Source organism: Protomyctophum bolini (assembly GCF_963924005.1).
Source record: "Protomyctophum bolini genome assembly, contig: SCAFFOLD_82, whole genome shotgun sequence".
NCBI classification, from domain to species: domain Eukaryota; kingdom Metazoa; phylum Chordata; class Actinopteri; order Myctophiformes; family Myctophidae; genus Protomyctophum; species Protomyctophum bolini.
This window is the reverse complement of record NW_027665693.1, coordinates 200,706-217,485: the sequence shown is the minus strand read 5'-3', so window position 1 is coordinate 217,485 and position 16,780 is coordinate 200,706. Positions and strand designations below refer to the sequence as shown.

Genomic DNA, 16,780 nt, shown 5'->3' with positions numbered 1-16,780 from the left:
AGTTGCTGTGTGAGTGTAACCTGACGCTGCCAGATCCAAAAAGCTTGCTACACAAATTTGTTTCACAGCTTATTTGGATCTGGGATCGCGGAAGCAAATTCAATGACGGGGCTGTTCCTTTTTTTCAAGATACTTGGTAGATGATTGGATGTCTATCACCGTGTGGGCGTGCAAACACAACCAATCATATTGACGTGTCTACGTGACGTTTGTTTGGATGCGACATCAGGATGTTTACATGTAGTCCACTGCATTTCACAGAACAACTTGTTGCTAAAAAAGTTATCATGGATGTCGGAGATTTGTGTCGTTTTTGTAACGCCAATCTGCGCATAAAAGGTACTATTACGAATTCAAAGAATATATTTGTTAGTACTAAGCCTGTAAAAAGTGTTAACGAACGCCTGATAGCGTTAGGTTTAACACTGTTTAAAGACCCCGCCGTATCGTCTCGGATGTGTAAGCCATGTATTACATTGCTTCAAAGAATGGAAGTCGTTTATCCCATTTTCCGGCGCTGGCAAAAAGAGGACAAAGACCGAAGACCTGCAGAAACGGCTACCGCTACAGCAGAAACGGCTACAGCAGAACCACGGACGCCACCTGAGGAAACTGGACCGAGGACAGATAAACGTTACAGAGAGCCTACGCCTTCTAAAACACCACGGCGGATTAAAAAACCTCGCACTCCATCTCACACTTACACCCCTACATCGACTGATTCCCCAACAACCCCTTCTCGTAGGCTGTCTAAACCATCAACTGGGATGCCCGTACGGCGAAGCCTATTAGAGGTAAATTCATACTGTGAAACTATTTCTAATTGTGTCTAACCTAATGCTGCCAACTCGCGCTAATCCAGCTGCGCTGCTGCAATTGTATACATATGCTCATTCTATAGCAGTTCATTAAAAAAATATAACCATCTTAACATTAATGACTGAACATTGCTTTTCAGGCCGTGACCCCCCAAAATAATCATATTTGAACTAGGGACACCCTAGATAAATATTGTGAAAATAGCTGATCTACAAGCTCATAACGTGTGAGCTTGTAGTTTGGCTATTTTCAATGTTTTGCCTCTTTCTTATATCATTTGACAATTTGGCCAATGTTTGACCAGTTTGTATAGTATAGTTTGTTGAATACTTTTGATGCAGTAATGGTAAAACAAAAATAGATATTAAAAAGGTCTTGAAAGTTCTAAATTGTCACTTGCACTGTCGATTGAAAAAATCAGGTTGAGAACCACTGCTCATCTTTTGATCTGATAAGCACACTTGGCTCAGGGCATGAGCTTTGAAAGGGTCTCAAATAACAGCAGGCTGGGGGGGGGGGGGGCTGTCCCCCCAATCCTGCCTGTTCTCACTTACTTCACGAATCTCTTCCAAGCAGGCCTGGTAACTCACAGCTTTTAAAATATACTACACTGGTTAATGACTTTTCAAAGGAAATGTGACTAGGCAGGCTGTCATTAGCTAATATTCCCTCTCCATGGACATAATATTTGGCTGATGCTACTATAATGTGACATATTTTATCTTGGTTATCTGGCAGGGTCTAATCTCCCTTTACATCTCACAGCCCATCCTCCCTCCAACTCTACCTACAGAGGGGGGAGGTGTGAAGACAGGCAGATGTTAAATGAGTCACATGGTGTCAGAAACAATACATAGATACATGATACAATACATGAAATAGACCTGTAACACCAAACAGGATTCTCCCTCCCTAACCAATCGACATTCTAATATACAGTGGGACTTACCACCTACCTCTTGTGTGTATAATTTAAACTAATTGCACACGAATAAATTGCATATTTATTCCAGCATCTTTGCATGCTGCAATATTGTCTTATTTGCACAGTTTATATACTGATACTGGATTTTTATATACTGTTACTGTACTGTATATCTATATCTGTGCATAGTAGCAAATATTTATGTTGGCCTCTGTTCAGCTTTGTTGTCATGGTTTGTATCAGTTTTCTGTCTCAGTGCATTGAGAGTAACAAAAATAATGATTATAATTCCTTTTAAGTGAGCATGTATTAGGCCAATAATCATAAATCAGATCATGATCCATTATCTTTAGAAATGCATAGTCACAGTTATGATTATTTAATAATAACCCCCTTTGTTTTTCTTTCAGGTTACTATCAGGGGTAGAACAACAGTGTGTGACAACTACACAGCAGGGATTGTCGAACACCTCACCTTGGAGAATTGGACAACAGCAGCCAATCTGATTGTCAGACACCAAGAACTGTTTGGAGAACTTAAGAACAATCTCCTACAATTGATAGAGGATGAGAGCAAAAAACTGTGTAGTCCCTCCCAGGGTTGTATGTTGTGGCGGTCATCGGCAGATGATTTGAAGGCATTTTCATTCGCCCAGTTGCTGTCAGATCTCCAGTCTACGTCACCTTTCATATTTTCTATATTTAATCAAATCACCAAACAGTCTCCCCATGTCACCTGTGCTGCTGCTGCAATAGCTCTGAGAGGCAGGGAACCACGCTTGTCAGCCTTTGCATATTATGTGGACAGTGTTCTACTGTATGGAGGGGCAAAGAAGGCAGTTTTTAAAAGGCTCAGCAAACTGGGTATAACCACAACGCACACCAACGCTGTGAAAAAGCTCACCGAATTGGCAAAGACCTGCGGCCAGGAATTTCACCTACTGAAAGTAGCAAGTGAAATCACTACCGACAGAGTGGAGCAAATCAGCTTCACAGACACTGCTGAAGGCGGAGGTGCTATGGCTGCTGAAACAAGCCCACTGAGTGACACAGCGAGTGCAAGGGACCTGGATGAAGCTATCCTCAGCTTTGATCTGTCTGTCTTCTCAGGTTAGAAGGGCTATTCTTTTTGTTGATCATTGTTTATTTTGTCGCTGCATAAGTGTTTATCCTTTAATGTTATGAGTCCATTTATGTGTTAACACATTTTTATTCTGTGTGTGTGTGTGTGTGTGTGTGTGTTATACAGATGAAACCACCCAAAGCACCATGGAGAACACCATCGCTGCGCAGGGAGGTGCTGTTCTGGCCGGCAGTGTCTTGCCGCTAGGACGATCACAACCAACACCACCACCCACATATTCCATCATATTTGACAATCTGGATTTCTTCATCCGCCCACACCACCAGTCTACCAGGCAAGCAAACAAATCCATCCACTGGGTTCACCACATGGCTGTAGAAGACAGAGTGCCCATAACCCATCTCAGCAGGGACAAGCCAACTCAGCCAATTATGGACTATGACATTGGGAACTCCCTTCCTGGTCCTGAGATCCAAGCCCATATGCGACGAGAGTTTGTTGTGCTAGGGAGCCGCATTCTGACCCAGTACCTGGATGCTTTCAAGCCATTATCTGCTGTAGTGGCTAGTCACATCCCTCACCAATATTCAGACACAATGTCAAAGGCCTCCACCCACGTAAGTATTAAATTACTTACACTACAACTGTCAGTTGTACCATTGAGTTAACTTTTCATTAAGTTGAACAAGTAACAACTAGTGTACTGGCATAGGATTTAAACTAAAAACTTTATGCTACTATAATCCATATATTCTTCCTTCATAGCATCCTCTTGGACTTCTGTTCAAAGATGAGAACCAAACTGGGGACTTGGTAGACGTTTTACAGCACATCCAGAATGAGTAAGTATGGCTTGTCTTGGAATTTATGAAACACAATGTTCGTATTCGTGCAGTTTGTCAATACCACGGCATGCAAAAAAAAAAGTCAGTGTTTGTGCATTTCAGCGGCCATTGCTTATCAAAAAGTGACACTTTAACTTGCCAAATTAGTGATTTTCTACCACTAGTCATCTCAATCACATCATGGCATTACCGGATTTACATCACTCATCGCACAATTGCCCAACTTTACATGTCATAGACATTGTAACATCATCATTGATGTCATTACTGACCATAGTCATCAAAGATCGCACAATGTGGGACATTGATATTTGATAATGATATATTGGAAAAAGCCTTTATGTATCTCTACCATTCCAATATCGTTGAGTGCAGGGGCTTGATTACATGCTGCAGGTGCCCCACAGGCCTTATTAAGTTTTGAAATAAGGAAAATATATAATTTACTTACATATGCATCTGAAGGGAAGGGTTTTGATAAATCTAGTAAGTCTACTTGATGTTTCATGTAGGTATGTGCCAAAGGCCCCACATGGACTGGAAAGTGTTTTTGTAGGTGGGGACAGACTGACAGAGGGGAACAGTCGGAACATCCAGTTGTCCTATGCCGAAGGAGAGAGCAGGGAAGACAGACTGGAAGGCCTTGTCTTCAAGTTTGAGGATTGGCATGCAATCCGGAACCTGTTTGAGGTGGGTGAACTCACTCAATGTTTGACCTCAAACAGTTTATTCACAACAGTATGGACTAGCAGCCAATTACTGTACCACTTCCCCTGAAAACAAAGTTTGGACTAACTTGACTTATCTATGCTATCATGCTAATTATCATGACAATAATATTTCCTCCTAAATGAAATTGTTTGCTTACTGTACTACAACATCATTTGGATTTTAGATCTATCATCTGGTCTTTTACAAGGAGGATTCAGCCAGAGATCATGGGACACTGTTTTCAAATATGAACAGGTTGAGGTAAAAAAGAAATGTTCAAAGTGTTCTGTTCTGTTTTTATATATACATATTCTGATTCTAAGAGCCTTGTTAACTATTTTCCAAATCTTTTGCAGAGATGTTCTTTGTGATGAACTCCAGCCACCATGAATTACGGCTTGGTACTTTATCATTACGACTTACTGTGCTCTTTAGCGCCTGGGGAAATCCAGTCCAGCCAGCATGAATTCAGGCTTGGTACTGCTGGGGGGAGGGGAGGGGGGGCTGACTACTAACGACTGACGACTGATGATTTCTGACTTCATGAGCGATGACCCGGTTTGTGTTTGTATTGTCTGTATATATTTATGTGTGTTTGTGTTCATGTGATTTCAACCTTTCAATCGACTATACAGCCCCATACCGACTTCACTGACAACCTTTAACCCATCTTACCCTCCCAGTCCCCCAGATCCACCTAAACTTGCCTTTTCTATACCCCCAAGTCTAACTCCTTTCCCATCCACTGCTGTCTGTCTGTCTCATGTTTTGTCAACTGTTTGTTTGACTAACATTGTCTCCTTATAGTGTACTTTGTAGCCGCTTTGAATTATTGAAAAGCGGTATACAAGTAATTAACTAATTGTTGTTAATTCTGTTAATATTGTCATTGTTTGTTATTATTATGTAATACTTTACTAATATATGTGGGTCCTGTAACTGTTAAGTAACTCCTGCCACCACGATTTTGTCTGGTGATCCCCTAAATGTCGTCATCATCCTCAGCAATTATTATTCTTTGCCTCCTTCCCCTTTTTTTACTTCTCATATTTTTTTGCAGTTGCAGCAATGCAAAAAAAGGTCCTCATGCTGCGTTCAACGCATATAAAGACATGGTGAAAAAGGACACTGCTGCTCTGTTCCTGGCTGCCACAATGGAGCACTTTGGACTGAACAATGTCACAGGTACACAATTGATTGTCACTGATTATGGTCACATAGTAGTTGTCGACATTATTATATATTATTTCAAAACATTTCAATTATGAATGTGAAAATGTTTGACAAGGATATCTATTCTTTTGTCAGACACATTTCAGATAAAACTCCTATTCGCCAGACACTCTGTAGTAGATTTTATAATTTTTGTGTTTGAAATCTATCGTCAACTTTCCCATTTCACCAGCACTTGGCTGATGCAAATTTCCTGGGCATCTCAATTTCTTTTTTGAATTGTAGTTTAAATGTCATGGCTCTTTTTACTTTTCTATTGCTTCCACAACTACGTTATAGTAATTCTTGTTCATTTAAATATGTCTCAACAGATGTGCCAGAGGACTTCATCCCCAAGGACATCAGGTCTGGCTCACCAGATGTGAAAAGGAGCTGGTTGCATAAAGCCGTGACCCAAATTGTGGACCGGTTTGTCATGTTTAATGACATCTCAGACACTGTGACCGGTATCCGACAATGTGCCAGTGATCGTCCTCTACTGGGGAAGGAGCTCCAATGCCGCATGCCAAGTTGTCCCAAAACCTACAAGTACAGCAAGGCCAGGGAGAACCACGAGCATAAAATTCACGGCTTAACTGTGCCTACAATGAGTGTGCCAGAGCCAGTCATGCCTAGTTCCGTGGACCACAAACGACAGCACACAGAAGCAAGACTCAGCTTTGGCTTCATGCTGTCCAACATGCAGGATGCAGTGAAGGAGGGAGATGGAGAGAGGTTACTGAGGATGTACTCTGTAGCATTGCTATTCTACAAGGCCTATGGTCATACCCAATACTCCTACAGTACACTCCTGCTGACCGTGCAGGTCAACGCCACTCTCTCCCCTCGCCTAGCACACAGTCTGACCTGGAACAGGTTCTGGAATGGGAGCGGAGGGAAGGGCAAGAATATTTCTCTTGATTTGCATCTGGAACACCTTAACAATTTCTTGAAATCGTTCCTTAAGCGCACAGGCCCAAACATGACTGAGAAAGCAGCAGACAGGATCAGCAAGTCCATTGGGGTTCTGAAGGACATGATGGACATCACAGACACTGAGCTGGACGTATCGAAGTCCAGCGGCATCCATCATGCCCGTGACCAGACTGACGACATTCTAGCACTTGTTGAGGTTCTCAGAGAGGCCGAGCTGTTCAAAAACCAACCAGGCAGACAGTTCACAGCCTTCCCCAAGTTCAACAGAAACCTGCTTGCAAAACTGAAGCACAGCGAGGTGTGCAGTTGGATGAGGTCAAAGCTGAAGGAGTGGAAGGGTGTCCCTATTTGAACAATGACAGCATAGACTCAGAGACTTACTTCCGACTACATAAGTGTGGGACACAGACAACACCGCGAACTGAGAATTATTTTTCTCTCCCTCCCGCTCCACCTTTTCAAAACCAACTTTATACCATGGACTGTGACATTGGGAACTCCCTTCCTGGTCCTGAGATCCAAGCCCATATCTGCTGTAGTGGCTAGTCACATCCCTCACCAATTTTCAGACACAATGTCAAAGGCCTCCACCCATGTAAGTATTAAATGACTTACACTACAACTGTCAGTTTTCCAACGTGAACAAGTTGTGGTAAAAAAATAAGAAAAGTGTTCTGTTTTATATATACTGTACATATTCTGAATCAAAGAGCCTTGTTAACTATTTTCCAAATGTTTTGCTCCACCTTTTCAAAACCCACACACTTCACAGGTCCGTCGCTGCACCTCGATGACGTCACCCCCTGGTCCAGAGAGCCTGCCCAAGAACACACAAGAGCCAACTCTCCAACATCCCGAAAACAACGTTTCCCCTCTTGCACGCATAGATAGAATAGAATACTGGTATAGTCCCCACTCCTTTTGGGGTCTTATTTTTGTCACATTATTATATATATGTATGTGTATATATATATATATATATGCACAAAGGTGAAATTCATCCTCTTCTTTTTACACATCCTAGAAGAGTCTTGCTCAAGGAAACGCACATCGACACATTGCCTGGCCTGGAATCCTACGCAGTAGCGACGTCCATCATGGTTCCCCCAAGAATATCTGCTCCAATCCAGCACAACTCTGCATATTCACAGCAGTAACGGCTCTACAGCTGGGTCAACCAAGGGCTCTGGCTTCCCAGGCGGGCTCAGTAACCACTCAGCTATGGGGTATGCAATTCATATTTCAACACTATTCATACTGCCCCGTGTGTTGCCTTGTTTTCACTATGCCGTCTGAACAATATTTTCATCAAAGGTTCAGTTTTAATGTCACCATCCATGTAATCATAACAGTAAAACATGTTTACACTTTATTCACTAATCCCGTATCAACCTCAGTGGATACACATACCCTCAGCTAATAACAGCTTCAGCTTGAATGAAGCCTTTGTCTTCCATTGACAAACATGACCATTTTTTTATGACCCCCCCCATTTCTCTCCCTCTGCAGCCGCAGTAGATGCCACAGCCAGTCATCATTACATGGCTTCCACCCCTACCCAGCAACGACAGGGCCTTCCACAGCAACAACAAGTCTGCACTGTCGCAACGCATTTTTAAGTATGCAAAAACGGCAAAAATAATCTCAGGGTTTTTTGTGTTAAATCCAGTAATGTTATTGAGAAAAATGTTGCTTTTTAAAAGCCATGCAACCCATTTAGACCGGGAAATAATCTGTAATTTTTAGATTTATTTGGCTATTCAAAAATAGCAGATCTACAAGCTCATAGCACGGCAGCGAGTGCCACGCTATAAACTTGTATATCTGCTATTTTTGAATAGCCAAAGTATAAAATATCGATTATAAAGTGGTTACACGGTTCCCGGTTTGAATGGGTTAAGCTATAGCTATGGTGAGTTTGAACTTAGTGAGACTGCAACTGGCTCCTAGCACCACAGGAAGTCATTCCTGCCTGTGTTCACCAAACTCTCCTTTCAGCGTTAAAGCGTTTTACTGAGTCTGAGTCAGTCAATAATATAGCCTTGTAGTCTTTAAACATGCCCACGATACACTTTAGATAACGTATATCTGATTGTGCTATAAAAGTCTGCAATAACTGCTGCCAAGTAGCCAAAAATTGTGCAATAATTCACTGTTTATATTCATCAATGACTGCCGAGTGTGACCGTGGATCAGGCCTCTTCATGGAGCCCACCAGAAGTGTGACCTGGACCCGATGTGGACCAGACCACTCCACGGATCCCACCTGCCTATTTCTCTGTCTTTTTTTCTCTCTGTCTATCTCTCTCTCTCTCTACCCCCCCCCCTCCGACACGGTCGAGGCAGATGGCCGCCCACCCTAGAGTCGGGTTCTGCCTGACGTTTCTTCCTAAAGTGGAGTTTTTCGTTACCATTGTCGCAATATTGCTTGCTCTGGGTGGATCTTTGTTGGTTGTAAAGTGTCTTGAGACAACTTGTGATTTGACACTATAATAAAATTGAATTGAATTGACCAAGGGCATCTTATTTTTCTCATTTGTCACCACACATTGCAGGATGTAAGAAAATATGTATCTCGAATAGGAACTTAACAAAGGGTACTTGAAAAGGATATGAGAATGCATAGTTGGGACCTTATTGAATATAGGCTACGCACGTATTGTTTTTATGATCCTGTTATATATATTGTTGTGATTTTCCCCTACCTAAGTATGCTCAACTATAGCATTTACTGTTTTTATAAATACATTTTTCATTTGCCTCACTTGTTCATGTTTACTTTGTAAAACTACATAACATGTTTCTAAAGTATCAAAGCTGGATCCCATGTGTTAAATTGCAAATTGATCAATGCCTCTAGCCGAATGATTTGAAACAATCAATTTGAGAGTCATCATGCATAGTGAAAAGGGTGACATACAGTACCAGGACAGATGTACATTTTTACTTATTTTGTGATAAACGGTTCTTAATCAAAGTGAAATTTGCATACCTGGAAAATAAACACCAGATTTTTTGAAGTGACAAACTTTTAATAACTTTTATGTTCAAATTACATACAAAACCATTTTAATCATGAGCATTCAGTCAACTGAATATTCCACAGCTCGAGTTGACAACCAATCTGAATCTTATAATAGCCTTTAATGGCCAACTGCTTATTCGTCAGACGATTCTGAGCTGCTGTGCTGTGTTCCCATCTCAAAGTCGTCCTCATCTTCATCAAAATAGCCTGTATAATTGATGTCTGGCTCAGTGAAGCTATCCTCTTGATAAGGCTCTACATCGTCAATGTCACCAAAGACTTCATTGATGATTAGCAGAATTTCTCTTGCATGTTTTTTTCTGAATACAGGAAGGTTTCTAAGAATGTAGGACAAGTCAAATATGTGTGTGCCGTGTTCTACTACTGCATCTATGAGCTCAGCACTGAAACCAGTACATGCTGACTTGCTAGTGTAGACATGTGCTGTGTCTTTTTCTAAACAAACCATATACTCCTCTAACATTTCCCGGATAAGAGATTTGTCCTCTTGTGTTACCACTCGACATTTCCCTTGCATGGCAACATCTTGTTCTATTACCTCATGTTTGGGGATAGGCTCGTAACACTCTTCACCTGCACATGAACATACAGAGTGGCAATAGCTGCAGCAGACATGCCCTGGCTCTACACTTGTTGGCTGGTTTTCAAAATGACTGTACAGTGCTTTTCTAAAGCAGCTCTTAGTGCCAGTGTGTATCAGTTCTTTCACTTCTGGACCAGCCCTTTCAGGTTTTTTGATAGCATACAAAATTGCATGTGACTGCAACCCATTTCTGCCAGCCCTTCCAACTTTTTGAACAATGTCTTCAACATCCTCTGGCAAACCATACATTAGAACATGAGAAACATTAGGGAAATTCAAGCCCATCCCAAGAGCTGTTGTTGCAACAACCACTCTGCAGCTCCCCTCTCCACTAAAGGAGGCCAAAACTCTGTCTTTGTACTTTGACAGTGTATTGCTGTGGAAGATTCCTATAAGGTGGTTCTCAGCCTTCTGATCCTGGTCTTTGTTAACCCAAGCATCTTCTCCCAATTCTGCTTTAAGATAGGTGAACACTCTCCCAAGTGACTTCAGTGCTCTGCAATAGATTATAATGGGAGACATTGATAGACCCTTATCTTTGACCTCCTTTACCACCCAGTCCATACAGTTCAAGTTATCGGCAGGAACCCGAATCAGTCCCAGTCTGATGTTTCTCCTGTTTGGGCTAACAGTCACGAGAGTTGCCTCCTCCATATCCAGCATCCTGGTCACACGGCCTCTGTTCTTGTTATCAGCCGATGCTGTCAACGCTAACACAGGTAAACCTGAAAGACAAGTGCACATGTATCAGCAAACAAGCATTAATGAAGAACTGTATGCTACACTTTCTATAGCGTTGTAAAGGGGAAATAATTAGGTTATTTATGTTATCGGTAGCTTCAGCTAAAGACTGACGTTTCCATATATCATAATGTATTTTCTTTAAATGACAAATAACTATACTTGGACAGCACCAACTTCTATGATCTGCTCCTGTAGTGTATACACCCCTCCCCCTAATCAGGCTATAGAGGGGGTTTATCCTCCCCAAGTTGCCAGCACAACACAGCCCTCCCCCTAACCTTAAAAAAAGGGGGATTAACCTAACCAGGTTGCCAGCCCAATGCACACACAAAAGAAACAGCCCCCCCAACATTCCCCCCTCAGTTAGCAGCACAATGCAGCCCCCCTTCCAAACACAATCAATGCCCCTTTTCTGGATTGATATTAATTAATCATGTAGCATTACTGTGTTTCAAAACTCACCTTCTTTGACTAGGGATCTTAGTTCATTCAGCCTGGAAAAGGCTTCTCTGAAGGCTGGCTTCCCGTTTGCTCCCAGCCCCCTGGTTGAAAGAAAAAGACATCCTAAATTGAGTCTAGGTAGCAGCAATAGTAACGTGCATAGTTGCATTACAGCAATACAGTAACAGTAAGATCTGTTTAACATTTGGTCTGTTTGTGTGTGTTAGCTTATTGTTTACAATATAATATTTGACATAAATGTTACAACACTTCGTCTTGGAACTACTGTAGCCGTATTTAGAAACACGCTGCTCTGTTACTGTTTTGTTTTACAGTTTAATGTGTAGTGTAACAATTACACTATACAGCCATTTAACGGTGTTTAGCTTACCATTTGTATGCGACGTGAACTTCATCGACGACAATGCCAAGTAGGTTTTCACGATACACTTGTGATGAAAGCATATCACGCCATTTATCGCTAAGTAACCAAGATTCCGGGCTGCCAAAGACCAGCTGACATCGGCCGTCGAGGATGTCGGCGTGTGCTGCATTATCTACGAGTTGCGCAGCATAGAGTCCAAGATTCGTAGCCTCTTTGATTTGATCTGCTACGAGGGCAGTCAAAGGAGAAACGACGATCAATATAGGCTTCGGCGTCCCCAGTTCTTTCACTACCAGTGGAGCTAGTTGGTAAATTAAACTCTTGCCGAAGCCAGTCGGGAGGAGCGCAAAAACATCTTTTCCACGCAAAAAAGCCTTCAGTGCCATACTTTGCTCTTCTTTCAACGAAGAAATATTGTCCAGTTGAGAAATAACTGATGTTATTGCAGCTTCTATCGTCATATCGCTCATGGTAGCGGCCATGTTGACTAGTGAATAAGTGAAACAACTACACAACACAGCAGCTTCTATATACCGTCACATCCGCTTTTGCACATATCCCGCCTTTAGCTCACGCTGATTGGTTCGGTACGAAGCTGATCTGTCTCAGGCTCAACTCTGTCGGAAGTCCCAGATGAGTGTTGTGTTGGGGAATATGTTGCCTCAATACCGCCCTCATCTGGCAGCGTCAGGTTAGTGTGAGTGGGCTCTGAGGAACGATGTCCCACAGAATACACTCTCAGATCTTCTTTGTACACTGCAGGAGTTCCATCCAAATTTGCCAAAGCAAGCCCGCACCCTGCTTAAAACAGCAAAAATAGTAGCCAATGTTAAAAACATAAAAGGAGGTGAATATTTACATTTTGGCATTCTTTCTTACCTACAGACAATTTCAACAAGTCTCATCAACAGTGTTAGCAACACTATTGGCCTCCAAATTAATGTTGATGGATTGTCTTTGTTTAAGAAGAGCTCTCTACAGTTGTGGCCAATTTTAGGTAAAGTGTCATTTGAAAAGGAACCTTTTGTAATTGGCATCTTTTGTGGCAACAGCAAGCCTCTTGATTTAGAGCAGTATTTAGATGACTTTGTGCAGGAGGTAGCCAGGCTTGAAGGAGGCTTTGAGGTGGCAGGAAAAAATTTCAGATTGACGATTGACTGTTTAATTTGTGATGCTCCTGCAAGAGCCTTTATCAAAAACATTAAGGGACACAATGGGTACTTTGGTTGTGAGCGCTGAGTCTATGTCAAACATCACATGACTTTCCAAGAGAAGACGGCTACACTACGTACAGATGATCAGTTCTCTAGGCAGGAGGATGAGGATCACCACAAGGGCAACTCTCCCCTTGCACGGCTTAGCATAGGAATGGTCACAATGTTCATTTTGGACTACATGCACCTCGTTTGCCTCGGAGTGACTCGAAGATTGATATTCTTTTGGATGAAGGGTGATTTGTCGGGCGGTGATGGCCATTTCTGCCAGGTTGCAGCAGCTAAGGCAACACATCCCTGTCGAGTTTCAAAGAAAGCCAAGAAGTTTAGCGCACGTAGACACATGGAAAGCCACCGAGTGTCGCCAGTTCTTACTTTATACAGGTCCAATTGTCTTAAAAGAGTTCCTTCCCTCCTCCCACTACAATAATTTAATGAATTTCTCCGTTGCCATGTACATGATGCTCTGTCCTGCCTTGTGCAATTATTATTGTGACTATGCTGATAATCTCATGAAACATTTCTTATGTGAATTTGAGCAGCTGTATGGTATTGATGAATTGATCTATAATGTTCACAATTTGACTCATTTGGCTGATGATGTTAGGAGGTATGGAGCTTTAGATGGAGTGTCAGCTTTTCCATTTGAAAACTATATGAGGAAATTGAAAAAAGCAACTCGCAAACCACAATTTGTTCTTTAACAGATATTTCATATAATTACACTTGAGCGGACCTTTTTTACAACAAAAAAAGCAAAGCAGACGGACAGCAAGGCACCTTTGCTGAAAATGAAACACTCTTGTGGCCCATCAATACCATACCTGCCTCACTGCACACAGTATAAAAAGGCTGTGTTTCAGGATTTCTGTGTTGCCACAACTACAGGGGACAACTGTGTGATGGTTCATGGGGATTTGGGACTGGTACAGAACATACTATGTGATGAAAAGTCGGATAGAAAGTACATCATGTTCAGGAAGTTTTCAAAGCTAGATTCTCTTTACTCAAGTCCTCTAGATTCAAAAGACATTGGCATTTATAAAGCAAGTCATCTAGAAAGTACAGATCAAATAATCTGTTTGTCAGCTATAACAAGAAAATATGTTTTGCTTCCCATGGACACAGAATGGGCAGCTATTCCTTTCCTCCATAGCTACTGAGTGTTTTTGTTTTTATTTTTGTTTGTTTGTTTTTTTGTCTCTTCCTGTTTATGTATTCATTTTCAGCTCCTCCTAATGGCGTTGTACAAAATTGTGGAGTTCCTGGATAACTCTGTAGCCATTGTGAGCAGCAAATGGCTTAATGAGGACTCGTCAATGACTATGTGGCCACCGTACAATGACCCCAGCAAAATCAAGGCAGCTTTGGTGACGCATGATGTTCCCATGTTCACATGGACAGCACATCAAATCAAAATTTTGGCAACGGCAGGTATTTATTTTCTTCCAGATTTGGGAGCCATTAAATTTAAAGGGCCACTTGAGCCATTTTCGATGCTTCATATAATTGGTCCTCACTAATGTTCATTATAAAACGGTACCATTTTGTCGACAGCCCTTCTCTGAGAGACAGACCAAGTAGACAAACATCGTACCATGTTATAATGAACATTAGTTAGGACCAATTATATGGAGATTGGTTGAAAATGGCTGAAGTGGTCCTTTAAGTGCTTAATCGATAACCTTTTTATTAAAGCATTTAAAAATAATGTACTTATTTGATTATTCTTAAGTAACTACTAATAAAATAGCTGATATTTGATTGCCTAAATTGATGCAAGGCGTGACACTTACTTTGTTTCTTACTGACACTTTGTTTCTTACTTGCACTTATTTTGTTACATTACAGTGGATTATGAAAAGGCAAGGTCTAAAGCCAAAAAGGCAGAAACAAGTTTCATTATTGAAAGTGAACCCGAAGAATTGGATCGCAGTCAGCGGTCAAGACAGTAAGTGTTCATTTCGTATTTTTTATTTGTCTTAATGCAAAGCTGTTTAAATATTATATAAGGATTGTAGTACTCGTGCATTCCTCTATATGTTCTGAACAAGATCATGAGAGCTATTACTATGGCTAAAATAGTATGAACCAGTCATTCAGTTTGTGTGCTAAAATGCATTCTTAGATTGTTGCTCCTCATTTTCCACAGAGCTACTAAACGCTACACTGAGCCTGAGTGTGCGCCACCAAAACGGCCCAGACAGTCTGAAGTGGTAACAGTTTCGGTCGTACACCAGCCACCAGTCCCACCACCACCAATGGGTTTGCTGTCTTCAAGTCACCGTGCATCAGCGAGTCCCCTACCTCCGGCCAGTCCACTGCCAACGCCGAGTCGCCTACCACCGGCCAGTCACCTGTCAATGCAGAGTCGCCTCCCACCGGTCAGTCACCTGTCAATGCAGAGTCGCCTACCACCGGCCAGTCATCTGTCAACCGCGAGTCACCTACCACCGGTCAGTCATCTGTCAACCGCGAGTCACCTACCACCGGTCAGTCATCTGTCAACCGCGAGTCACCTACCACCGGTCAGTCACCTGTCAATGCAGAGTCGCCTACCACCGGTCAGTCACCTTTCAACGCAGAGTCCCCCACCACCGTGGGCCAGTCACCTGTCAACACCGAGTCCCCCACCACCGTGGGATAGTCACCTGTCAACGCTGAGTCCCCTACCACCGTGGAGTCACCTACCACCGGCCAGTCACCTGTCAACAGCGAGTCCACCACCGGCCAGTCACCTTTCATCTGTGAGCCACCTTCCACCTGTGGTCGTACCCCCTGCTGTGAGGCGTGCTCCATCAGCAGCAGGTATGTTTGATAGCCCAAATAGATACATGGGGAGACAGGAATGCCCACAAACGTCACATCTGGATTTAGCATGGTTCATGTATGTTTACGTCTGCAAACAGTTTGTTTCAGGATGTTGAATTTAATGTTGAATTAATCAATTGGAGTAGCTTCCCACACAACACACTTTAACAGCTAACTAAGAATGGCAGCTTCCATTGTAAAATCTGTAGTTTACTAATGTAACCCAAATTAACTATTAATAATGGTTAAACAGGATTTTTACATTGTAGCTCCGTCCTGTTAACCCATTTAGACTTGAGGACAATTCTGAAAACGCCTTCTAAATCCTAAAGCCACGTTGATGTTTCACCGTTGCGACACGACTTAGGCTGGAAAATAGCAGATCTGCTATTTTCGGCATCCAACTCTGTCATATGGTGACGTATGGGGCTTTAAGAGTTTCAGAAATGAATGGCATAGACACGTTCCCAGATTAAAAGGTATAACAGCATGTAGATTATCCCGGTCTGAATGGGTTAAAAAGGTACTGCTCTAGCTCCGTATTCTTTACCATGGAGGATAGGTTTGGATTTGGCTTTTGTATAAATCCATGCACGGTAATGACCGATCATCAGACGGTAATGGAATTATGCAATATTACACGAGAGGTTGTGCTTTACTGTGATCCCTCAGAGCCGAGTTCCGTAAGCAGCGCTGAAGGACCCGGCACAGCTGATATTAATATTATACTGATATGTATATTTGATATGTATATATTGATAATCATATCTATAGAAAATTATATCCGATTCCACTCCCCAGCTAAGAGGTGCTGATGATGCTACAGTTTCTGTTTAGTTTCTAATTATAGTTTTTCCTTCTCAGGTATGGACAGATACTTAATTAACACGATGGAGGAAATTAAGGACAGGCTGACTATGCTGGAGAAGGCAGTGGCAAATCTCTCTCGCTCAAATACAGCAGAGATCACGTTGCCTGATGACATCACATTGCCCCTTCAAACCTACGAGGACATGGATGTCTT

General features: G+C 42.2%; 1 protein-coding gene and 1 long non-coding RNA gene across 4 annotated transcripts; one reads left to right on the top strand and one right to left on the bottom strand.

Moving 5' to 3' along the window:
* The first annotated feature begins 232 nt into the window (after positions 1-232).
* On the top strand, positions 233-9,044 carry LOC308312186 (uncharacterized protein). 3 transcript variants are annotated; one of them, XM_080794569.1, is made up of 12 exons: positions 233-794; positions 2,155-2,854; positions 2,994-3,445; positions 3,594-3,670; positions 4,186-4,363; positions 4,569-4,645; positions 4,741-4,785; positions 5,445-5,569; positions 5,929-7,127; positions 7,305-7,435; positions 7,557-7,758; positions 8,042-9,044. In XM_080794569.1, the coding sequence occupies exons 1-7, from the start codon at positions 288-290 to the stop codon at positions 4,772-4,774; spliced, it is 2,025 nt and encodes a 674-aa protein (XP_080650695.1). In that variant the 5' UTR covers positions 233-287; the 3' UTR covers positions 4,775-4,785; positions 5,445-5,569; positions 5,929-7,127; positions 7,305-7,435; positions 7,557-7,758; positions 8,042-9,044. The 3 variants fall into 2 exon arrangements, with proteins under 3 accessions (XP_080650696.1, XP_080650695.1, XP_080650697.1); XM_080794570.1 differs by having other exon boundaries at positions 7,560-7,758.
* A 605-nt stretch (positions 9,045-9,649) lies between these two features.
* LOC308312185 lies at positions 9,650-12,203 on the bottom strand. The gene is made up of 3 exons (XR_013963743.1): positions 11,738-12,203; positions 11,368-11,447; positions 9,650-10,886 (listed from the first exon to the last, which is right to left on the bottom strand). It is a non-coding gene; the product is annotated as an uncharacterized lncRNA (long non-coding RNA).
* Between the last annotated feature and the right edge of the window lie 4,577 nt (positions 12,204-16,780).

What these genes read in the sequence shown, in the direction of transcription:
- LOC308312186 (XM_080794570.1), top strand. Translation starts at nt 288, where the DNA reads ATGGATGTCGGAGATTTGTGTCGTTTTTGTAACGCCAATCTGCGCATA. An exon ending in TGTCAAAGGCCTCCACCCAC is followed by an intron (nt 3,446 to 3,593) that starts GTAAGTATTAAA and finishes CTTCCTTCATAG; the next exon opens with CATCCTCTTGGACTTCTGTT. An exon ending in CAATCCGGAACCTGTTTGAG is followed by an intron (nt 4,364 to 4,568) that starts GTGGGTGAACTC and finishes TTTGGATTTTAG; the next exon opens with ATCTATCATCTGGTCTTTTA.